We start from the raw sequence: 23,721 nt of genomic DNA on the forward strand, positions 1-23,721 counted from the left end.
GAGGGCTTGTAGGGATGAGTGGGGGCCTCCAGGTATGAGGGGAGCTTGTGGAGCTAAGGGGGGCCTATGAGAGTGAGTGGAACCAAGTTAGATCCAGGGGGTGGAGTGTCATCACTCACCCTTTTTCCAGGAGGCCCAGGGGCACCAGGCTCCCCAGAAGCGCCAGGTGGACCCTATGGAGATTGTAACCAGCATGGGAGTCAAGGATGACAGTTTCAGGATGCCTTTGATGGGAAGACAGCCTTCCCCAAACATCATCCCAGCACCAGCCAGCCCTCCCTCCCCCTGCCTCCTCCTTCAAGCTGCTCACATTCATGGTACAAAGCAGATGCATCCCTGGGGGCCCTGGGGACCTCATTAACCCATTCTCCTGGCCCTCAATTCACCCACTCACCTGCCCCAACACCCCTCTTTAGGCACCACCTCCTCTGTTCCCCTACTCACCGGTCCCCCCACATCTCCAGGGTTTCCCTTCTCCCCTGGGGGGCCATCTTGACCCTGTGGTAGGGGAAATGAAATTGGGAGGGGTCGTGAGGGCACAGCAGAATGTTGGGGTGATGCTTGGAGGCAAGTGGAGGTTCTTTGCTTCATCAACCTTGCTCAGGTTTGTGATGAGATTGGGGACAGAATAGGAAATATGCTGGGCTTTTGAGGAAGAGGGGGTCACACTCACCGAAACTCCAGGGTCTCCGGGGGGACCTAGGTCTCCTGGGAGGCCTGTGGGGCCCTGGAACACATAATGATGAAAAATCATATCTCTGAATGATGGAGCATTCATCCATCCATTCATTTATTCATTCATTCAGCTGTCCTCAGACACAGTTCTGGTTGCTGGGGATACATTGGTGAAGAAAACACAAAACCCCAGCCCTGCTAGAAGGAACATTCTGGTGTTTAATGGGAGCTAAAAATGTTCCATGAATCATTTCACTGCATCCTCCCAGCTAGGGATTCACAGATAAAAATCAGAGAGGGGACCTGGTAAGAGGTGGGGTGCTGAAATTCAAATCAAGGTCCCTCAGACTCTGAAGCTCCTCACCGCCCTCCCTCCCCACCCAGAGCCCCATCACCATGGCAGGAGGGGCTCAACCTCTGCCCTGATGGTGAATCCCAATCAGCCAACCCTGATCCCTCATCAGTTTCAACTTTGACCCTTCCAGCACTGTTAGAATGACTCTATGTGGAAGCAAGTTTCCCCTGCTGCCATGACTGATTACCACTGTATGTTTATACTGATTCATTCTTTCATTCCATCATTCATTCATTCGGCCATGTTCTGGGTTGCTTGTGGAATCAGCACACAGGACCCCTGGCTGGATGTTGAGGAGCAGGTTCGAGTTGACATATGTGCCCCTTCCCGGGTCGTGGCCTCCATGTGTCCCAGGACTCACCGCATTCCCCTTTGCTCCATCCTCTCCAGGGGGGCCTTTCTTGCCTGGGGGTCCAGCAGCCCCAGATGGGCCTGTATCCCCCTTTTCACCAACTTCTCCCCTGGGGCCCTTGGCAGAAACAGAGGTCAGAGGTCAGAGTAGCCTGGACTCTCCAGGGGTCAAGGTTAGCATACCTGAACTCAGGAATCTGCGTGGCTTGGGACTTTCCTGGTGTTAGGGGTCAAAGTAGCCTAGACTGCCCAAGGGGTCACGGTGATCCAGTTGACCAGAGGTCATGGGCAAGTTTGGGCTAGCCCATGTGCCACTCTGGGGTGAATCAGAAAAGGGATCCCAGGACCTCCCTAGTGGTCCAGTAGTTAAGAATCTGCCTTGCAATGCAGAGAACACAAGTTCAATCCCTGGTCGGGGAACTAAGATCCCACACGCTGTGGAGCAACTAAGCCCACGTGCTACAACTACTGAACTCTCGCGACACCACTAGAGAGTCTGTGCACCCCAAGGAAAGATCCCACATGGCCCAACGAAGCTCCCGTGTGTCCCAACTAACACTGGACACAGCCAAACAAGTGAATTAATCAATATTTTTAAAAGGAAAAAAGAGGGATCCCCTCTGGGCCCCTCATCCTCAAGCCAGGGCTTGTGCTTTAGATCTGAGCCCCACCTGCCCCCTCAGCCACGCACCCTTGCGCAGTACACAACCTAGAGAACTTGATGCAGGCACCCTGATACCTTTCAGGTCTCTGTCATCAAGATAACTGGGCTTGCCCATAGGTTTGGGTCCATGAGTGACCTAGGGCTGCCCAGAGGTCATGGGGGCCCAAGATGCCCAAGGGTCGGGGATTCCCTGAGATGGGTGCAAGGGCCCAGAACAAAGTCACTCACCGGGGTGCCTGGGGTCCCGGGGGGTCCTGGGTCTCCAGGCTCTCCTGGCTCACCCTGAGGGAGGCAAAGTGAAAGTGAGGAGGGGTCCCCTCCTGGCAGCCAGAACTGCCACCACCCCCCGCCCCAACCAGGCAGGACTGGTTGAGCCTCCCCGACCCTGGGCAGCCCCTTGTTCTCTCTCTCACCTTCTCACCCACAGCGCCAGGCTGACCAACTCCACCAGGCAACCCTGGAGGACCCTGGAGAGACAACAAGGGGTATAGGTGGGATGGAGGGATTCCAACAGCCCCTTCTTGGGAAAGTGATGTCCTGAAGCCTCCTGAGGCCCTCCCTCCCACCAGTACTCACCTCTGATCCGCTGGGGCCCTGGGGGCCCCGAGGGCCTGGAGCTCCGTGGGGACCCTATAGGACAGTCAGAATAGCATCCAGTGACCTCATGGCCCCTCAAAAAGCTCCAAGCAAGAGGAGAAGGGAGCGACAGAGGATGAGATGGTTGGATGGCATCACTGACTCAATGGACATGAGTTTGAGCAAACTCGGGGAGACAGGGAAGGACAGGGAAGCCTGGCATTCTGCAGTCCATGGGGCCACAAGGAGTCCAGCACAACTGAGTGACTGAACAACAAACCACAAACACCACCCTTGATATTGGTGACCCACATGTGCCCCATGACCCCCCAAATCGATCTGATGGCCAACCCTGCCCCACCACCCCTCCCATTTCCCCCATAGTTCATACCATGGACCCTACATCTCCAACTTCTCCCTTTTCTCCAGCAGGGCCTGGCATCCCCTGTGGAGCAAAGAAGCAAAATTGGGGCACAAAGTGGGGAGGACCAGAGGCCATACCCTCAAACTCAGACACCCACCTGTAGGCCAGGAGGACCAATCATGCCAGGGAAGCCTCTCACTCCATCATCTCCTTTCTGCCCAAAGAGGCCTGGGGGTCCCCGGCGTCCCTGAGCCCCATCTGCTCCCTAGAAGGCGGACAGGGCAGGACACAGTTACGGTCTGTGTCAAGGGTTGGAGTTAGGTTCAAGGTCAAAGTCAGGATGGAAGTTCAAGGTTGGAATGAAGTTTGGGGAGGGTCAGGGTTGGGTGTTAAGGGTCAGGGTTTAGGAATGAAATCCAGGACTGAGTCAAAGTTTTGAGATGAGTCTTGGTCATCTCAAGAGAGTCAGGGTCAAGCTGAGGTCAATTAAGGTCCAAGTAGGGTTGAGAGGTAGGGTTGGGCTTGAGCTCAGGTCCGAGGTAAATTCAGAATTGGAGCTCAGGTTTGGGGTTAGTATTGGAGGGTGGGTCTGGACTGGGGTCAAGGGTAGGACTGGGTCAGGTTCAGCTAATGTTAGATGTGAAGATAAGGTCTGAGTTGGGATTGAGGTTAAGGTCACAATTAAAATTAGGGCGTTAAAATTAGGGCTGTGATGGAGTTTGAGGGTTGAGGTCAGTGAGTCAGATTCTGGGGTGAGTTTGAAATGAGCATTGACACGAAGGGGTAGGGGTTAGGGCTGAACTGGAGCCTGAGTCCCAGTGGAGAACACTGTCCCTTCCCATAAGGGATCCAGAGGACCACAAAGCTGGGAGTACTCACCGGGGAGCCTGGGTGTCCTGCCAGACCCCGTATCCCTGTTGGTCCAGGCGGGCCCTGGAGGCGGGAACAGAGTCAAGAAACCCTCAGGTTTAAGATTAAGGTCGCAGGTGGGGAACTTCCCTAGTGGTCCAGTGACTAAGACTCTGCACTCCCAAGGGGGTCAGGATTCAATCCCTGGTCAGGGAACTGGATCCCACAGGCCACAACGAAGATCAAAGATCCCATAAGCAGCAATTAAGACCCACTGTAGCCAAATAAATAAATATTTTTTTGAAAAAAACGGAAAAAGATGAAGGGGAACACTAGCGACATCAATCACTGCACCCCTGTCCACTCCCCACCCCACTAGAAAATTGCATTTCTCTCCCCACAACCCTGTCTTCCTAGCCACCAACTCATGGGACCAGACACAGCATCTCTCATAAGCTTGGCCCATCAGAACATTGGCCCCAAAGTCCCATCAATTTCCCAGGACTGAGCTGGCTTCCGGGTGATGGGTGCTGAGACTGAATTCCTGGAGGGAAGTTGGGAACGCAGTTGGCCCCTTGATTCTGGGTAGCTTAAGTGACTTCTGTTACTTGAGTGTCAAGATGGGGCTCAAGAAGGCAGGAAACCCCGTGACCCACCCCCCTGCCCATCCTCTCAATATCCCTTTTACCCCTCTCCAAAGATCAGCTCCCTCTCTGGGGTCCCCACTCACCGCATCTCCCTTGTCACCTTTGCTGCCTTTGTGACCGGGGGCACCCACTTCTCCCTGCAAAGCAAACAAACGGGATGAGGGACGACCCAGCCTCCCTTTTCCCCTGTCCTCCCCCAGCCCCTCCCTCTGCCTCAACTCTCTCTCACCTTGTCCCCTTCCTCGCCAGAAGGCCCCGCAGCTCCAGGGGGTCCAGGAAGACCCAGGGGCCCGGGGATCCCATCTTTACCAGTGGGGCCAGGGGCGCCACGTTCACCCTGTTAGGGGGAGTAGAAAGAGTCAGGACAGAAATGCAGTCCTGGTATGTGGAGGGCTGGTTCTTGGGGATGAATGGACGGGGCAGGAACTTACCGGGGAACCCTTCTCTCCTGTGGGGCCCACGGGGCCTTGGCCTCCACTTTGACCAGGAAGCCCAATGCTCCCTGCTGGGCCTACAGGACCACGCTCCCCAGGGGATCCCTGAAAACAGGGGTGGAGGGTCAGGAATGATAGCAATAACAGTAGATCTCATTTATTGGAGGGTTTGCAAGCAGCCTGAGTTAGGTAGTTACCACCAATCCAGGCCGTTCCCCACACAGCAGCCAGAGGGCGCTATCAACATCCAAGTCAGAGCACGTGACTTCCTCTGCTCGCAGCCCTCCAAGGCTCCCACCTCACTTAGAGAATAAAAGCTCTCGGGGCAGCTCATGAGGCCCTGCGCGACCTGTCCCCATCTCCTCCCTGCCCTCACCTCCTCCTACTCACTTCCCTCCAGCCACACGGCCCCCCTCACTGCTTCCTCCAGCCTCAGGACTTTGCACATGCTCTTCCACCCTTCTGCTAGCCAACCACATGGCTCTTTCCTCAGGTCTCAGCTCAAATGTCATCTTCTCAGGAGACTTTCCCTAGTCAGCTTTTTTATTTATTATTTGGTGCCTCAGGGTGGCATGTGGGATCTTAGTTCCCCCACAAGGGATTGAACCAGCACCCCCTGCATTGGAGGCACGGAGCCTTAACCGCTGCACCTCCAGGAAAGTCCTGTGGCCAGACTCTTTAAGGGCGCTCCCCTGCTCCCCACTAGTTTGCGTTATTTGGATTTGTGGCATTCACCGCCGCTGATCCATTATCTCCTTGACTAGATAGTAGTAAGCTCTAGAAGAAAGGAGGTTTTTAAAGGGGCTCATGTCCAACTTCCCTGAGGTCCAGTGGTTAAGACTTTGCCCTTCCAATTGAGAGGGCACAGGTTTGATTCCTGGTCAGGGAACTAGGGCCCACATTTAAACGGTGAGATCTGGCATGCAAGTAAGTATGTGTCAGACAGATCATCTCATTGAGGTTTACAACCTAGAGATGGGGCTATTTTACAGACAAACCAACTGAGGCTGGTGGAATGATAGACTGCCTGGCCAGTGAGTGGCAGAGAGGAGTGTGACTCAAGCCCCTTTGGCTCCCAAAATAGCTGAACATGATCAGGACCATACCCAGCTTCCCAGATATCTTGAGACCCCTCCACCCTGCCCACCCACCATAGCAGATGGATTTACACTTACGTTGGCACCGACAGGACCCGGGGGGCCCTTGTCACCCTTTAAACCAGTTGGTCCCTGAGGAGGAGATGATTCATAGTCAAGAGATCCCCAAAGGTAATTCACTGGTAGTCCAGTGGTCAGGACTCTGTACTCTCATTGCTGAGAGTCTGGGCTCGATCCCTGGTCAGGAAACTAAGATCCATAAGCCCCCATGACTTGCTTCCCCAGAAAGAGAGACCCCCCCAAAGTGCTCCCAGGTTCTCTGTTTACTCTGGGGGGCTCAGAGTTCCCACCCCCTTCCTGGCACTGAGGTTCAGGGATCCATCCCTCCTCCTCCATGGTCAGGAGGCTATGGCCATGTCCCTCCTAAGCCCCCCTTTCTTTCTCCACTTCACAGCCCAGCCAGGCACATGCAAACCATACTTACTGGGTCCCCGGGGGCTCCATGAGGACCAGGGAAACCTCTGGGTCCAGGTGGCCCTTCCTTCCCAAGGGGTCCCAGTGGTCCCACGTCCCCCTGCAGGAGTCCAGGGGAGGGAAGTCAGACTGTGGAGGAGGGGGCGTCTCCCCTCAATCTGTGAGTCTGGGTCCCCTCCCCCACAGGGCTGATGCTGAGCCTGGAGATGACAGTAAGGCCATTCCAGGATCTTTGGGGTCATTCAACCGAGATGTCCCGTGGGGTGGTGGTCTCACCTTGGCCCCCTCTCTGCCTTCCAGGCCCGGAAGACCTTGTTCACCAGGAGGTCCAGGGGGCCCTGGGGGCCCCCTCTCACCCAGAGGCCCTGCTTCTCCTGTCTTTCCCTAGAGAGGAAGAAGGCTCATCTTGAATGGAGGTGGCCTGGGGTAGTGGTTCTGTCTAGGATCACCATCTCCCCTCCCCTCAAATATCCCCAAACTGGTGCAAAACTGGGGAGACCTGTGGGGGCCACTCTGACCTGAGGACCCACGACACCAGCCGGTCCAGGTGGGCCTGTCTGACCTTGGAAACCCTGAGGAGAAACATTGAAAGAAGATGTCATGGGACTTTCCTGGTGCTCCAGTGGTTAAGACTGAGCATCTGCGGCAAGGGGTGCAGGCTCCATTCCTGGTAAGGGAACTAAGATCCCACATGCCACAAGATGTGGCAAAAAAAAAAAAAAATTTAATAAAATATAAATGAAAAAAAAATATCATGGAGTGGAAGAAATGAAGAGCCCAATGGGGTCAAGGGTCAGAGGTCAAAGGGTTGCTCACCAATTCTCCTCTCTGTCCAGGGTGTCCAGGTACCCCATCTTTTCCCTGGAGACCCTGATGGACAAAGCATGAGAGCGCTGAAGCACAATAAGGAGTTTCCCCACTGCCTGGCTCCCCCTCCCCCCAGCAGGATATGCTGACTTACAGGAGGACCCTTTGGTCCGGAGAACCCAGGAGGACCCTGCAGACCTGGGAGGCCCTGAAACGGAAGCAGAATCATTAGAGCATCCTTTCTGCTTTCCTCCCCCTCCATCTGAGTCCCACCTAATGACAAGCATTCTGGGTGCTTCCTGCAGGCCAGACATAGGGTCAAGCATTCTACCTGCAGGAAGTCATTTCATTTGCCACTGCAGCCCTTTGGGAGGGGGACTGTGGTTATTCTCATTTGGTAGAGGAAGAAACTGAGGCAGAGGTTAGGTGACTCAACCAAGGTCACAGAGCAGGTGAGCAGCAAAGTTAAGACTTGAACTCACAGCTCTCGGATATCAGAGGCTCTTTCTGCATCCTGCATTATAATGTCTCCCTACCTTCTGGGCTTGTCTCCCCCCCCCCCCCCGAATCACACACACACACACACACACACACACACACACACTCACTCACTTACCTTTTCTCCAGGGAACCCAGGGGCTCCGTCCTGGCCCACATCACCCTAGGATAGAATGAATTAGACTCAGGCTGCAGAATAAACTCAACAGGGATGTGTTGGGAGGGACTTGGTGGGCCTGAACCAGAAGGCTTGCATGGGGGTACCTGGCCACCCACCCTCTCCATACCTTGGGGCCCGGCTGCCCTGTGGCACCTGGTTGCCCTCTCTCTCCACGGGCACCCTGAAGAGAAAAGAAGCAAAGGTTAGGAGGGAGAGGAGGGGAGCCAGGAAGTGAGGCCGAGTCCTTAGGGTCCCTTCCCTCTGTGACCACCCAAGGACCACCGACATCCCCCAAACTCTCTTCCCACCCGCCTCTCCCCTCGTAGCCCATCTTTCTGGCCCTGTCCCCATTTTCTTACTGGTGGTCCCCGCTCTCCTTCCAGGCCTGGCTGCCCGGCCTTCCCCTGGAACATAAATTGGGGTGAGGGGGAAGGAGAAGGTGGTGATAGTGCAAAGACAGGACAGAAACACACAAATACACCCAGTCAGAGACCTGGAAAGATGTCTGTCTCGCATTCATTCGCAAGCCTTTCACTCACTCAAATACATAAACACAACTTACACACCCAACTATGAAGAGATGACAGACACCCAGTTATATTAGGATTGCACCTACAGGGTCCACACCTAGAAGCATGTTCACTCACACAGGCACCTGTTCCATTATCACAGCTGCATGGTATGCATACAGGATTGTGTGCCACCATGGCACGCAAGGGGTGACCACAGCTTCAAGATGACACATGGAGCTTGTTGGGTAATATGTTCTTTGCCCATGTATCTACCCAATGTAGTAAACACATATGTACATGGGCTCATGTGAGGACACGGTCTTGATAAACACAGTAGTGTACATGATGGGTGCATATACACAATATCCATTTACATAGCTGCAGTGCACACATAGCCAAACAATGCATGCATCTGTACACAATCCCTCAGGTGCATAGAAACACATACACCTATGTGTGTTTCCCTATTCTTTCACACACATCAACATGCCCTTTCGTGCATTTATGCCCACAGTCACACAACATACATGCAGCTGGTGCCCTTGTTCACCCAGTCACAAGCCCCGAGGCTGCAGCATCCAGGCCCCATCTGATTTGCACTGAAGGGCATGTAGGATGCACATGGACACATGGGCACACATGCTGTAGTGCCAGGTGGGATCACCTACATGTGCCCTGCATTGCATGTGGCAATGTGTGTGCACACAGTGCTTCCAGGCATAGACACACCTGCCTAGGGTCCCACCTGCTGTCACGCACAGCCACACACACTCCTCCTCTCATGCAAGCCCTTCCCCTCCCCCTCCCCCCTGACCCCTAGATCATGACTCACCCGCTTCCCTTTTTCTCCTAATGGTCCCAGAGGTCCTGGAAAGCCAATAGATCCCTGAATCAAGAGGATGAGAGAGAAGAAATGGAGATGAGGAATGGGTGGTGGGCAATGTTAGCCCTCCATTTGGCCATCCCATCTTTTCAGGCATTTCCAGGTCACTGATTCCAGAGGCTTCTTTGGTCCCTCCATACCCTGCCTCCTCCAAGACAGCCCTCAGGCATCCTCACCTCTCTCCTCTTGCTCACTCCTTTCCAGCCACACTGGCCCCTTTAATGCTACTCACATACCAGTACATTCCTGCCTCAGGGCCTTTGCACTGTCTGCCTTTGCCTAAAATTCTCTTCTTAGATCCCCTCCTCATCTAGATCTCATTCAGATGTCACCTCCTTCAAGAAGCCTCCCACCACCATCCTGACCACCTCATCCTCAAATCACGCACTAACACATTTTCCTATTTTGTTTCCCTCATAATATTTGTCTTGAAATGACCTTGCTTGTCTGCTTAGTTATTCAATGACTAGGACATAATGCTCTGGTCCTAATCCCCCCTGCCTGGCATATGGTGGGCACTTACTCAATACTTATTAACTGACTCCAGTAGTTGCTTTCCTGCCCATCTTGGAGGCATCCTCCCTTGACCTGGGGGGAAGACATCATAGGCTCCAATATCCCCTCTCACCCCTCACTGTGTTTTGAATCCTAGATCCATCACTGGACTAGCTGTGTGGCCCTAGACAAATGGCTGAACCTCTCTGAGCACCAGTCTCCTTGTTTGTAGCCTGGGATGATATGAACAAGGTTCTGGTTAGGATAGATGGGAGATGTGTAGAAAGTGTCTTGTTTAGTTTTATTTTTTTGTTGTTTAGTTTTATTTTTGTTACAAAGTACTTGGTACATAGTATGAATTCAAGGAATGTTAACTGTCATTATTACTCACGCAATTAGTAACTGCTATGGGCTGAATGTTTGTGTCTTCCAAAAATTCATGTTGAGTCCTCAATCCCTAGTGTGATAATATTTGGAGGTGGAACCTTTGGGAACTAAGTAGGTCATGAGGGTAGGGGCCTTGTAAATAGGATTAGTGTCCTTATAAGAAGAGGAGACTAGACATACTGAGTGAAGTAAGTCAGACAAAGAAGGAGAAATATCGTATGACATCCCTTATATATGGAATCTGAAAAGAAATGATACAAACAAACTTACTTGCAAAACAGAAAGAGACTCACAGAATTAGAGAACCAACCTATGGTTGCCAGGGGGAAGGATGGGGAAGGGATAGTTAGGGAGTTTGGGATGGACATGTACACACTGCTATATTTAAAATGGGTAACCAACAAGGACCTACTGTAGAGCACAGGGAACTCTGCTCAATGTTATGTGGCAGCCTGGATGGGAGGGGAGTTTGGGGGAGAATGGATACATGCATATGTATGACTGAGTCCCTTCTTGGTTTACCTGAAACTATCACATTGTTAATTGGCTATACCCCAATACAAAATAAAAAGGTTTTTTTTAAAGAAAAGAGACTATATCTCTCTCCATCTGTCTGTCTCTCTGGCTCCTCCCTCTCTCCTTTGTTGTTGTTCAGTCGTTAAATCATGTTTGACTTTTTGTGACCCCATGGACTGTAGCATGCCAGGCTTCCCTGTCCTTCACTATCTCCCAAAATTTGCTGATTTATGTCCATTGAGTCTGTGATGCCATCCAACCATCTCATCCTCTGCTGCCCCCTTCTCCTTTTGCCTTCAATATTTCCCAGCATCAGGGCCTTTTCCTCCACTATGTGAGGACAAAGACAGAAAATGATCATCTACAAACCAGGAAGAAAGCCCTCACAGAATCCAACCATGCTGGCGCTCTGATCTCAGACTTTTGGCCTCCAAAACAAATTTCTATGTTTAAAACATCCAGTCCAAGGCATTTTTATTCTAGCAACCCAAAACTGACTTCAACTTAACTGATACATCAGGCCTCCTGTAATGTGTTCATTGCTTGATGCTCAAGGCACACTGCTCAGCCTTGGCTACGAGCCTTTGAATTTCTTTGAACTCCCAGAAATTCCTGCTCCAACAGGCTGAGTTCTGCTCTGAATTTTGGTGCCTTGAGTTAATTTCCAAACCTGTTTATAGCAGTTACCCTTGCCAATGGACTCATGTGATTTAATGAAAGCTTATGAAAACTGATGAAATGCAGAAATGGAAAAGAAAGATATCTCTAAAATCAAAGTTACATGGAAAAGACAAGAATTCCCTGGCAGTTCAGTGGTTAAGGCTCAGAGCTTTCACTGCCGAGGGCCTGGGTTCAATTCCTGGTCTTGGGATCTAAGATCCTGCAAACAGCAGAGTTCAACCCCCGCCCCCCCCCCCAAAAAAAAAGAGAAAGAGAGAGAGAGAAATGGAAAAAATTAAACATAAAGGAAAGCAATTTTTTAAAAAATCACTGTCAAATTAGACATGGGCAAGATAACTATGGGGCTTCCCAGGTGGCGCTAGTGGTAAAGAACTCATCCGCCAACTCAGGAGTAAGAGAGGCGGGTTCCATCCCCGGGTCTGGGAGATCCCCTGGAGAAGGGCTTGGCAACCCACTCCAGTATTCTTGGCCTGGAGAATCCCACGGACAGAGGAGCCTAGCGGGCCACAGTCCGTGGGGTCGCAAAGAGTCGGACATGACTGAAGCCACTTAGCATGCACGCAGGCAGGGCATCCAGGGTATGCAGGGCCCTGGTTAAAGGGAAGTCTCAGAGGCAGCGCCAGGGGCGGAGTCAAGAACGTGGGGGCGGTTGGGTAAGGGGCGGGTTAGAGGCGGGAAGATCCCCTGCAGGAGGGCGTGGCAACCCACTCCAGTATTCGGCCTGGAGAAGCCCATGGACAGAGACTAGCGGGCCACAGTCCATGGGATTGAAAAGAGTCAGACACAACCGAAGAGACTTAGGACACACAAACGCAAGATAACTGTGCCAGAACAAGGCGCCAAAAGTATGGAACTCGAGGATTCTGTGCTCAGATTTCTTCCAAATGTCTTTGATTTTTCTGCTCCACTTTATGTAAACAAAAACTACAAATCATCAGTGATGTAATACGGGTGTGGCTTAGGCAGAAAGACACGTCTTACCAATAGCCTCATCCATCAACATATTGGCAGCCAAATGTACATTTTTACATAAATACATTCTAAGTTATAATTAATTCGAGATATGTAAGCTGCATGTTTTTTATGATTCTGCTCTTTACTGACTTTTTGTTTGAGCCAACCTCAATCATACCAGTAAGAGGGTCCTACAGATTTATTATCACCAAAATCATCAACATTATTATAATCAAATTGATGAGGTAGCTACTGCTGGTATCTCCATTTTGCAACTGAGAAAAATGGCTCAATAGACTTGTTCAAGTTCATTTAGCAGGTATTAGGGGGTGACTTACTCAAGGTCACTTAGCAGGTGAGGAGTGACTTACCCAAGGCCACTTAGCAGATAAGGTTGGGTATTTGAGCCTAAGTTTGATGCCAAAGCCCACATCTTACATTTTCAGTGCCCCATGAGGTGGCCAGTTCACACCCTCCAGACCACAGCCTAGAACCCCAGATGTTAATCAGTCTCTAAACCCTACCCTTGCCTACCACCTGCCTCCTAGCATCTGACCTTAGGGCCTGGACGTCCTGGATAACCTGGGAGACCCGGCACGCCAAGCTTGCCCTGCAGAGAGATTGTAGGGAAAAAGTCAGAGATTGCAATTTGGGGGTCAGTGGGGGAGGGGCAGGATGGCTGGGGCACGGTGGCAAAGGGAGGAGAGTGGGATCCAGGGAAACATGGGTTCAGCTCCTGGTCCCTGCCTGCTAGGGGCATGTCCTTGGACAGCTCATTCAACCGTTCCAAATCTCAGTTTACTTGTCTGTAGAATGGGGATAAAAATGTCTGTTGCCTATAGTGGTTATGGGATATAAATAAAATAGAGTACATTGCATTGCTCTATCATGCTGAGCTGCAGAAGTGAAGAAGTGGAGAGCCTCCTAAAGTTGGAGATAAAAAGACAGAAGGCTGGGGGCAAAGGGCCAGGGAACACCTTGACTGCAGGAAGCTGGGGACAGACTGGAGGGGGGTGACCAGGTCCACTCACCTTCTCCCCAGCTGAGCCTGGGGGACCCTCCTCGCCAACCAGCCCCTCCTGCCCCTTTAGCCCCTCAGGACCATCCTCTCCCCGAGGACCTGGAGGTCCGGGTTGCCCCTGGAACAGAAAGGAGAAACCCTGATATCAGTCCTTCTTTGTCACCCCTGCCCCCTGTCTTTGCCCCAGTCCACCTCCTCACTGTTTTTCCCAAGTCCCCCAGATTCACCAGATTCCTCCCTTGGAGATCATCTTACCCGATCTCCTTTAAGCCCCGCATCACCCTTGAAGCCTGGGAAACCATCCTCTCCCTGGGTGGAAGACAGTACAGAGATCAGAAGTCAAGGTTTTCATGAAGGGGCAGAGTCAGAGCCCCATTATTAGGGTTCCCCTCTCCCAAGGAATCCGCTTCTTTCTTACCTTCTCTCCTTTCTCCCCCTGGAGGCCCCGGTTGCCAGAGGTACCCTGAAAAGAAAGAAGCTCTCAGTCCCCATGCTGCCCCCACTTAAGAAGGGCCCTGAACTCAGTCCTCTGCCCTGAAACAGCCAGGACAGTCCCAAGAGGATGCAGGACTAGAGGGAGGGGGTGGGGAGCAGCCCCAGAGAAAATTATCTTGTCCCATCATCTGCTAGTATGGTGTACAAGAGGTTGCATTTCCCCCGCCCCTTCTCACTGGCAGCCTCCCAAGATCATCTGTGTGGGGGTGTGAAGGGAAGGCCAAATTTCCAAGTAATTGATTTCCATCTCCTAGGGACACTGTGTCCACAGTTCCTTCTGGCAGGAGGAAAAGGATGAACATTCCAGAACCCAGCTTCATTCTAAAGGCGAAGGAATGTTTCCCATTGTGCTGGATACAGTGCGACTCTGTGCCTGGCAACAAGGAGAGTCTGTGCTTGGCTACAGTGAGACTGCTCAGTGCAAGCCCAGATGCTGCTCACACCAAATTCTTGGCTTGGGCCATAAGAAAAGCTGCACTTGGCTACAGTGTAACTGAGCTCAGTGAGTTAAATGAAATTGTACTTGGATACACTATAACTATGTTTTGACAATAGCATGACTGTTTCCAGCCACAGGGAGACACACTATAATGGAATTCAGTGACTACAATGAAGTTACACTTGGATACAATATAACTATGTGTTTTGACAATATCATGACTGTCTCTAGCCACAGGGCAATTCATTGACCATGATGTAACCGAGTTTGACCACAATTGTTCTCTGACCATGGCTATGGTGTAACTAGACTCAGCCAAAACATAGCCTTCAACTCTATACAGAAAACCATGCCTGACTTTGAATGGAACTCTGAGTTTGGACACCCACAGGACTTCATGGCCAGCTACAACATAACTACACCTCCTTGGTTATAGGGTGAAGCTTGTCTACAATGCAAAAATGTGAGGAGCTGGCTTTTAGACTGTTCTTAGACTAACCAAACTCTGTTCTTAGACTACAGGTAATGGATACCTGTACTTGGCTACAAGGTAACTGGACTTAGCTACCACACAGATTTTAATTACAATGTCCCTACAGCTGGTCAACAGTAAATCTCTATTCAGTACAGATCTCAACTGGTCCTAGCACTTCTAGGCTTGTAGATTGTATGGCTCTTGGCTTGAGTTTTTGTTGCTTTTGTTTGTTTTAATTTATTTATTTTTAATTGAAGGATACATGCTTTACAATGTTGTGTTGGTTTCTGCCATACATCAACATGAATCAGCCATAGGTATACATATGTCCCCTCCCTCTTAAACTTCCCTCTCACCTCCCACCCCATGCCACCCCTCTAAGTTGTCAGAGAGCACTGATTTAAGCTCTCTGCATCGAACAGCACATTCCCACTGGCTATCTATTTGAGCTTTTAAAACAACCCTCTGCTTGATTATAATGTGTTGACCTGGGGATGTGATGTGTGTGCTTAACAGTGAAATGGGTTCAGCCTGTAACGGGTTTAACTATTCTCAACTACAAGGTGGCAACTATGCTGTAATGTTACCCTTTGGCTGTTCAGCTTCAAAGTAGAACACACCCTACTGCATAGGGCCAGTCCCACCGCACCTTGGCTGGCGGGCTGATTCCTCTCTCACACTCTTGTAGAAGTGTCTGATGGAGCCAGCTTCCCGAAGTCAGTGCTGATGAATCAGCCCTAACTGCAGGCCCCAAGCATCACTTACCTTCACACCCCGAGGTCCCGGATAGCCCGGAGGGCCTGCTGACCCTGCTGGACCCTGAGATGGAGATAAGATCAGTGTCAACCTGTTCTTCCCCCTCCGTGTTCCCAGAGCCCTCATCTCTCTTCTCATGAGACTCCTGGCCCTGCCTGCCAACCCCCATCCCCAAATCAGCCCCTCTTCGGGTCACTTACCTGGGCCCCTTTCTCTCCTGTTGGGCCCTCATGACCTGGGTGACCCTGGGAGAAAGACGTTCTGAGTTGTCAAAGACCTGATTTGCCATCCAAACTCCCAAGCCTCCCCCTTCTCCTTCCTCTTTCTCCCAGAATCTAGTTCTCACCGGAGGGCCTTCAGATCCTGGGAGGCCTGGAATTCCTGGGTTTCCAGGGGGACCCTGAAAGAAGATGAAAAGTAGGGAGAGATACAGCGTCTCAGAGCCTGGCATTCCACCAGGAACATCCCTGCTCAGACATGCAGCTACCTCAAGGTTAGAGAAAAAGCAGATCCTACTGGTCAAGCAATCTATTCTCAGCAATTCCAAACTTGCTGTATGACCCTAGACAAGCCGCCTCCCCTCTCTGTGCCTCAGAAAGCCTCTGCTTCTGGGAGAATTCAGGCAAGGGATATAAAAACAGTGTGACAGACATGCTGGGATGGGGGATCCCTTCCTTTAGAAGTCCCCTCAACCCAAAGTTCCACCAAAAAGTGGTGGGTCTACACAGGCATGTGGTGACCCCTCTATGTCCTGCAAATAGTTGATGAGTCCAGAGGGGGGGATCCTGGCCCAGCTAAGCCAGTTAGACTCTCTCCTGAAATTTTGAGGGCAGCGACACATTGTCTCATAGAAACTATGATCAGATGGGTTTGGGTAAAGAAACTGTAAGATCCTAAGGAGCTGGGAACTGAAATAGTGACAGAGTAGTACAAGATTGTGTAGAAACAGGGTTGAAGTAAGAACAGACTCAGATGGTAAAGAATCTACTAGCAACGCGCGAGACATGGGTTTGATCTCTGGGTTGGGAAGGTCCCCTGGAGAAGAGAATGGCAACCCACTCCAGTATTCTTGCCTGGAAAATCTTGTGGACAGTGGCACGTAGTGGGCTACAGTCCATGGGGTCAGAAAGAATCAGACGTGACTGAGCGACTAACATTTTTGCCTTTTCAAGATGTATATAGAAAGAATCCTGTCTTTCAGGGGAGATGGAAACAGACATGCAGAGGAACAAAGATGACACTGCAAGACCCCAGAGAAAAGGATTTCTTGGCCCATGAATCTTGGTAATACTTTCTGGCTTCTGAGAGGTTCCCCGTGTCTTGATAATATCCCCTTGTACTCTAAACTCGGTGGAGGTCTATTTCTCACCATCAGCCCTTCTCCAACAATGACACTTGGTTACTCTGGGCTTGTTTAGGGACTGCTGCAATTGATCATTATCCATGGCTTACAAAAGGGGCCCAATGGGAAGCTTTTCCTGCAGGCAGAGTTGAAGGAAGAAGACGATGGGGGAGGAGGGAAACATAGAGCTGTCACTCACCTTCTCCCCAGGAGTGCCGATGGGTCCCTGGGGGCCGGGGATTCCCTGGAGATATTTTAAAAGAGAAGAAAAGCATTAGAAAAGGACAGTGAGTGCAGAAGTTGGAGAAGCTAGGAATGGTCTATGACCTTCATGGACCACCCCTCCCCCGCTTATTGGAAAAATAGCTCAAACCTGGGACCCAGGATTTCCCTGCTGTCCTGGGGGGCCTGGTTCTCCTGGAGGACCCTGGGGAGAAAGTGAGGTTTCTGTGAAGCTGGAAAGGTTGTGGTGTTGAGGTGTCAGTGAAGTTGAAATGAGGGAAAGGGTCATGGGAGTGGACAAGGATATGGGTGGTCATAGGGTCAGAGTGTCTGAAAGCATCAGGGGGGCTTCCCTGGTGGCACCGTGGATGGGAATCCACCAACCAATGCAGGGAGCATGGGTTCAATCCCTGGTCCAGGAGGATTCCACATGCCGCGGGGCAACTGAGTCCATGCACCACAAGTACTAAGCCCGAACTCTAGAGCCCACGAGCTGCCAGCTACTGAAGCCCGTGTGCCTAGAGCCCATGCTTTGCAACAGGAGAAGCCACTGCAATGAGAAGCCCACACACCACAGTGAGGAGTAGCCCCGGGTTGCCACATCTAGAGAAAGCCTGTGCCCAGTAATGAAAACCCAGCCCAAACGAAACTTTAATTCATTCATTACTTTAAAAGAAAGCATCAGGTGGGGCTTCTCTGGCGGCTCAGTGGTAAAGAATCCACCTGCCAATGCAGGAGACACAGGTTGGTTCCCTGATTTGGGAAGATCCCACATGGCAAGGAGCAACGAAGCCGGTGCCCCACAACCATAGAGCCTGTGCTCTAGGGCCTGGGAGCCGCAGCTATGGAGTCCCCGTGCCGCAACTACTGCAGCCCATGGACCTAGAGCCTGTGCGCCTAGAGCCCCTCCGTGCTCTGCAACAAGAGAAGCCACTACAGTGAGAAGTCTGTGCACAGCAACTAGAGAGTAGCCCCCACTTGCAACTAGAAAAAAGCCCGTGCAGCGACAAAGACTGAGTGTAGCCAAAGATAAAGAAAGAAAGCAAGCATCAGGAGTTGGAACACGTACCACATTTCCTTTGGCACCTGGAGCACCATCACTTCCAATCACACCCTGGGGGAGGAGAGGGTGTGAGACCAGGGCAGACATACGTGGCGGAGCCTGCGTCTGAGACACTGAGAGGCACAAGGGGAACGGTGAGTGGGCAGAGAAGCCAAGCAGCAAGGAATGGACATGCAGAGGAGATAACGGTGAGGAAAGGACAAACAGGGATGTAGAAAGACAGTGACGTTCTCACCGGGCGTCCCAGGGGTCCGGGGGAGCCTCTAGGCCCAATCAGTCCTCGGGGGCCCTGCAAGGAAGTGGGAGCTAATGTTATTCCAGCATCCCTGCTCTGAGGCCCAAGGAGGCCTGCCTCCCTCCTCCGTGTCAGACAAGCAGTCCAGGGGTCCCTCATACTCACCGGCTCCCCCGCCTGGCCAGTGGGCCCCGGAGGTCCCTCTGCTCCCTGTGGGAAAATGGCATCACTTGGAGAGGCAAGGGTATAACCTTCAGAGAATCACCTTCCCTCATCTGGGCAGCCCCTTCCAGGGCATCTCAGAGTCAGAACTTGTGGCAGAATCCAGCCAGCTGGGTGTACATGACTTGAAATTCAGGCCTGTGACCCCAGGTTGGACCTGCAGTCCCGGGCCTCACCTCTGAACTCTAGTTGTTGTTTAGTCTCTAAGTCAAGTCTTACTCTTTTTTGACCCCATGGTCTCCAGGCTCCTCTGTCCATGGGATTTCCCAGGCAAGAATACTGGAGTGGGTTGCCATTTCCTCCTCCAGGGGATCTTCCCCACCCAGGGATTGGACCCATGTCTCCTGCATTGGCAGGTGGATTCTTTACCGCTGAGCCATAGGGAAAGCCCAGGAACTCTAGTACTAACCCCCAACTCTCCATCTGTCTTTTTGAGCCCCTGATGGGGCCTCCTGACAATCCAGTGCAGACCTTCACCCCTCCCCCAGTCTCCTGAATGTTCTGTTTCCCTCATTCTGGCTTTCTGGCTTCCAAACCACCCCCTAACTTGCTTCCAAACTTACCTTCCGTCCATCCTCTCCTGGGGGACCAGGTTTCCCCACATAACCAAAGTCACCCTGGAGTGGGGAATACAGAGGGCCATTCAGAGTCAAAAGATGAGGGTAGAGATCAGCCCCCAAGGAAGGGAGATAGGGTAAGAGGGGTGAGCACTCAGACACAAGGATGGAGGCTCTGATATTGGGGGTGGGGAGAGTGTCATGAATATATCGGGAGGGGCTTGGATGTGGGGGAGGGGCCTCACACACTCACCCTTTGGCCCTTCTCACCAGGGAGCCCTGGCAGGCCATCAAAGCCCCGATCACCCTGCACAAAGAGACACCATCTGAGCCTTGAATCCTCTACCCTGACAGTCCCTCCAAGTTCCAGTCCTGGCCACATCACCTACCTTAGGTCCCGTGGCGCCGGGGAGGCCCCGAGCCCCATCTGCTCCAGCGCGGCCCTGTGGGGGGTAGGGGTGACATAGTCAAGACGTCTACTGCCATGTGGGGAGTACCTTCCTCATGCAGTCCCTTGTGCTGGTGGTTTCGCTGTGTACTAATTGAACCTCTCAAGTATATCTCAAACCCATCCATTACTCTTTATCCCTAGTGCCCTTTCTCTAGTCCAAGTTACCAGCATCACAAAAATGAAGAACCCTCATCTTCAGGGAATTCCCTGGCAGTCCAGTGGTTGGGGCTCCATGCTTCCACTGCAAGGGGGCAAGGGTTCCATCTCTGGTTGGAGAACTAAGATCCCACATACCGTATGGCCAAAAAATAAAATAAAATAAAAAGAGGACTTCCTTTTTGGTCCAGTGGTTGAGAATTGATCCCTGGAAGATCCAACATGCCATAGTGCAACTAAGCCTGTGCACCACAACTACGGAGCCTGAGCTCTAGAGCCCATGAGCTACAACTACTGAAGCCCGTGGGCCCTAGAGCCTGTGCTCCACGAGAGAAGCCACCACAATGAGAAGCTTGTGCACCACAACGAGAGGGTAGCCCCACTCACTGCAACTAGAGAAAGCCCTTCACAGCAAGGAAGGCCCAGTACAGTCAGAAAAATTAAAAATAAATACATTTTTTACAAATAAATTTTTTGAAAAGAGGAGTACACGTAAAAAAAAAAAGCCCCCCATCTTCAGTCTGCTTTAATCTCCTTGCTGTATGTTCCCCATGGAACATTAATACTATCTGGAATTATCATTTCCCCCAATGTGCCAGTCTTTCCTTTTGCATGTGCTGGTCCTTCGCTTGGAATGCCCTTCCTCTCCTGTTTCCCTGGTTATACCTCAAATCTCAACTCAAGCATCATTCCTCAGCTGGTCCTCCCTGACTCCGTGACCTGGCCAGCTTCCTTTGTCACCCTTGACTGGGAACGGCAGTCCATAACCCTCAGTGGACTGCCATTCCCTGTCCTCACTGCTCTTATCCCACCGATGACACCAACAGACCCTGAGAGCACAGAGCCGAGGCTCGTGTTGGGTGCTGAGAGCTGGCTAAGGGATGACCTGAAGACCTACGAATCACTCACCATCTTTCCCTCTCGGCCAGGGGGCCCATGAGGTCCCTGAAGCCCTCGGGGACCCTAGAAGAGAAAGAAAAGGAGGCAGAAAAAGAATAACAAAGAGTAAGGACTTAGTTTAAGTCATTCATTCCCTGTTGTGTTCAGTCACTAAGTCGTGTCTGACTCTTTGCGACCCCATGGACTGCAGCATGCCAGGCTTCCTTGTCCTTCACAGAAGTTTGAGTAAACTTCTGAAGTTTACTCAAACTTATGTCCATCAAGTTTGTGATATTATCCAACCATCTCATCCTCTGTTGCCCCTTTCTCCTCCTGCCTTCAATCTTTCCCAGCATCTCGGCATCTTTTCTAATGAGCTGGCTCTTCGAATTAGGTGGCCAAGTTATTGGAGCTTCAGCTTCAGGATCAGTCCTTCTAACAAATATTCAGGGTTGACTTCCTTTAGGATTGACTAGTTTGATGTCCTTGCTGTCCAAGGGACTCTCCAGCACCACAATTTCAAACATCAAAAAGGCAGTAATTGCAAGTGTATCACCAGCCCTTTTGCTATTTTCCCCAACTCGCACTTTATCCTGTGGCCATGGGAGACATCCACCTTCCCATCCACCCTGCCCCTCACCCCACCAATCTCACCTGCGGCCCCATTTCTCCCATCTCTCCTTTCAGACCTGGATACCCAGGGAGACCCTTGGAGGAAGAAAGATAGGGTGATGCACTTAGAGGGAGTTTGAGTTAGAGTCATCTCCACGGATGTGTCGCCTCTTCCATGCAGCCTCCTTACTCACCATGGGACCTGGGCGTCCAGTAAGCCCCACCGGGCCAGGAGGGCCTTTCATAGAGAGCTGAAGAGACAGAGGGGAACAGAGCCTCAGGTCTTCCACACCCCCACAAAATCATCATCAAGAGTTAAATATCCACCTGTTTCCTGACTATTCAGTGTCTCCCATCTTTGTCATTCTCTCAATGTCCTCCCATTACCTCCCGACACGCATGCTCAGTTATATGCTACCTCATAGACAGTAGCCTGCCAGGCTCCTCTGTCCATGGAATTCTCCAGGCAAGAATACCTGAGTGGGTTGCAATTCCCCTCTCCAGGGGATCTTCCCAACCCAGGGATCAAACCTACATCTCCTGAATTGCAGACAAATTCTTTACCGCTGAGCCAATGGGGAAGCCCCACCCTCCAACAGTCCCCGGATTATCCTCCCCTCACCTGAGCTTGTTGCAGAACTGCCTGAGCCTGGGCCTGCTGGAAGGATACTGGGGGTCCTTTGTGAGAGCCTCTTGCAAACTGGAACTAGAGGGCAACTAGTAGTGAGGGTAACTTCTACAAGAGGGCCCCACTTCCTGGGTCAGGACTCCACTCCCCAAGGCCAGGCCAGCCTGTCTCCCTCTTACCGGCATCATGATCACAGTGCCTGGGAGACCGCGGATCCCATCCATGCCAGGGATGCCTGGGAGGCCAGCAGGGCCCTGAGAGAGGATGAGAGACACAGAGGGATGGAGATAGAGAGATGGAGCAAAAGATAGGGGAAGGAGGGGACAGAGAGAAACAGAGCGGGAGAGAGGGAGAGAGACAGGTGAAGGCAGAGAGATGGAGAGAGGGGGGCAGGGAGAGAGAAGATACAGAAGACAAGGCAAACACAGAGAAATGGAGGGAGGGAGGGAGAAAGTGATGAAAAGTGAAAGAGACAGAAACAGAAAGGAGACAGATGAAAGAGAGATGAGGAGACAGACATAGAGAGAAAGAGACAAAACACACTCAAGGATAGAGACAGAAGGAGAAAAGCAGGGGATAGCCCCATCCCCAAGATGGAAGAGGAGCCAGATGGCAATTCACAAATGGGGAGAAAGATGAGCAGGAGGGGTCAGTGCCAGCCCCAAGGTGATGTCCCCAGCCCCATCCATGCTCCCAGCTTCAGCTCCACAGCTTGAAATCTCCCTCTCCCCAAAGGTTACATGCCAGAGAGACTCTCTTACCGGTAGACCACGGTCTCCAGGGAATCCTGGGGGGCCAGGAGGGCCTGAGGGGCCAACCACCCCCTGTTGCGGACAGAGGGACAGAAGTCATGAGAAGTGCAAAGTCTGAGCCAAGGGGACTTGCAGCCCACCACTGGCCTCAGCCCCGTGTTGACCTTCCTACCCCATCCCTGAGCCACTCCTGGCCCCTCAATGCTATGCTGATCTATATAAACCTCCAACTTTACATCTCAATCCCCTTTTTTATTCATCTTTTGAGCCTCAAATATCTAACAGTCTTTGAGTGATCTGGCAACGTTACACTCCTCCCCACCCTGGGAGACTAAACACCCCAACTGGAAGTAAAAGGCAAGAAGAGGGGAATGCAGTCATGACTCACTTGGGGTCCCGGGGCTCCTGGGGGTCCTTCAAACTGCTGTCCCTGGGGGAGAAAAGAGTGTGACTCCCATTCTTGCCCATATCCCTGCAACTCTGCCAGCCCCAGACCCTTTACCTGTTCGACCACAGCTGGTTCTCCTTTTTCTCCTTTCTCCCCAGCACCCTGGAGCAGGGGGTGGAAAGAAAACAGATGTGAGCCTGGAACTCAGACACAGAACTCTCAGCTAACTGACTTCACACTAAACACACACACACACATACATGCATACACAGAGTCCATTCTCTGAGCTGCTTCTGTTGTTCTTTCTTCAACCAATATGTTTCAAGCAGCTCAGCTTCCAGTTTTGAGCTGGCTTTGCTGCAGCAAGGTGAAGACCATGAACTCTGGGATATGCTGTGGGATCTTAATCCTGGAACTGCCTCTCACTTATTCAACTTATTCAACTCCTGGAGACTTATTCAACTCATGCAGACTCACCTGCAAAGTTCATGGGTCAAAGCCTGCTCTATACATCCCATGGGAAGATGAAGAAGTTAAAACAATGCTTAGCACATCACAAGCACTCAGGGTAAGATGGTTAGGATTATTCACCTTCTTCCCTGTCCAACACCAAGGCTAGAACCTAGATGCCTTCCCTATCTGCGGTATT

The 23,721-nt window shown here is 51.6% G+C and overlaps 1 protein-coding gene across 3 annotated transcripts in view; it reads right to left on the reverse strand.

Moving 5' to 3' along the window:
- Positions 1–23,721, reverse strand: part of COL5A3 (collagen type V alpha 3 chain) — a 44,717-nt gene that overhangs the window by 10,125 nt on the left and 10,871 nt on the right. For all 3 annotated transcript variants that reach the window (XR_008701564.1, XM_055544199.1, XM_055544189.1), the window contains exons 9-54: positions 23,187–23,234; positions 23,073–23,114; positions 22,694–22,756; positions 22,112–22,186; positions 21,927–22,010; positions 21,499–21,555; positions 21,347–21,400; positions 20,723–20,776; positions 19,596–19,649; positions 19,460–19,513; positions 19,213–19,266; positions 18,593–18,637; positions 18,428–18,481; positions 18,199–18,243; positions 17,281–17,334; positions 17,107–17,151; positions 15,912–15,965; positions 15,766–15,810; positions 15,575–15,628; positions 13,819–13,863; positions 13,656–13,709; positions 13,411–13,518; positions 12,936–12,989; positions 9,296–9,349; positions 8,311–8,355; positions 8,079–8,132; positions 7,910–7,954; positions 7,448–7,501; positions 7,303–7,356; positions 7,005–7,058; positions 6,763–6,870; positions 6,497–6,586; positions 6,091–6,144; positions 4,913–5,020; positions 4,711–4,818; positions 4,565–4,618; positions 3,865–3,918; positions 3,143–3,250; positions 3,013–3,066; positions 2,622–2,675; positions 2,459–2,512; positions 2,274–2,327; positions 1,392–1,499; positions 674–727; positions 445–498; positions 120–173 (exon numbers count right to left, since the gene is read on the reverse strand). Coding sequence is in view for 2 of the 3 variants with exons in the window: in XM_055544199.1 (XP_055400174.1) it covers positions 120–173; positions 445–498; positions 674–727; positions 1,392–1,499; positions 2,274–2,327; positions 2,459–2,512; positions 2,622–2,675; positions 3,013–3,066; positions 3,143–3,250; positions 3,865–3,918; positions 4,565–4,618; positions 4,711–4,818; positions 4,913–5,020; positions 6,091–6,144; positions 6,497–6,586; positions 6,763–6,870; positions 7,005–7,058; positions 7,303–7,356; positions 7,448–7,501; positions 7,910–7,954; positions 8,079–8,132; positions 8,311–8,355; positions 9,296–9,349; positions 12,936–12,989; positions 13,411–13,518; positions 13,656–13,709; positions 13,819–13,863; positions 15,575–15,628; positions 15,766–15,810; positions 15,912–15,965; positions 17,107–17,151; positions 17,281–17,334; positions 18,199–18,243; positions 18,428–18,481; positions 18,593–18,637; positions 19,213–19,266; positions 19,460–19,513; positions 19,596–19,649; positions 20,723–20,776; positions 21,347–21,400; positions 21,499–21,555; positions 21,927–22,010; positions 22,112–22,186; positions 22,694–22,756; positions 23,073–23,114; positions 23,187–23,234 (2,826 nt within the window). In the remaining variant the exon portion in view is untranslated. The remainder of the gene's footprint in view (positions 1–119; positions 174–444; positions 499–673; positions 728–1,391; positions 1,500–2,273; positions 2,328–2,458; positions 2,513–2,621; positions 2,676–3,012; positions 3,067–3,142; positions 3,251–3,864; positions 3,919–4,564; positions 4,619–4,710; positions 4,819–4,912; positions 5,021–6,090; positions 6,145–6,496; positions 6,587–6,762; positions 6,871–7,004; positions 7,059–7,302; positions 7,357–7,447; positions 7,502–7,909; positions 7,955–8,078; positions 8,133–8,310; positions 8,356–9,295; positions 9,350–12,935; positions 12,990–13,410; positions 13,519–13,655; positions 13,710–13,818; positions 13,864–15,574; positions 15,629–15,765; positions 15,811–15,911; positions 15,966–17,106; positions 17,152–17,280; positions 17,335–18,198; positions 18,244–18,427; positions 18,482–18,592; positions 18,638–19,212; positions 19,267–19,459; positions 19,514–19,595; positions 19,650–20,722; positions 20,777–21,346; positions 21,401–21,498; positions 21,556–21,926; positions 22,011–22,111; positions 22,187–22,693; positions 22,757–23,072; positions 23,115–23,186; positions 23,235–23,721) is intronic.

The sequence above is a fragment of the Bubalus kerabau genome, chromosome 1 (assembly GCF_029407905.1).
Source record: "Bubalus kerabau isolate K-KA32 ecotype Philippines breed swamp buffalo chromosome 1, PCC_UOA_SB_1v2, whole genome shotgun sequence".
NCBI classification, from domain to species: Eukaryota; Metazoa; Chordata; class Mammalia; order Artiodactyla; family Bovidae; genus Bubalus; species Bubalus kerabau.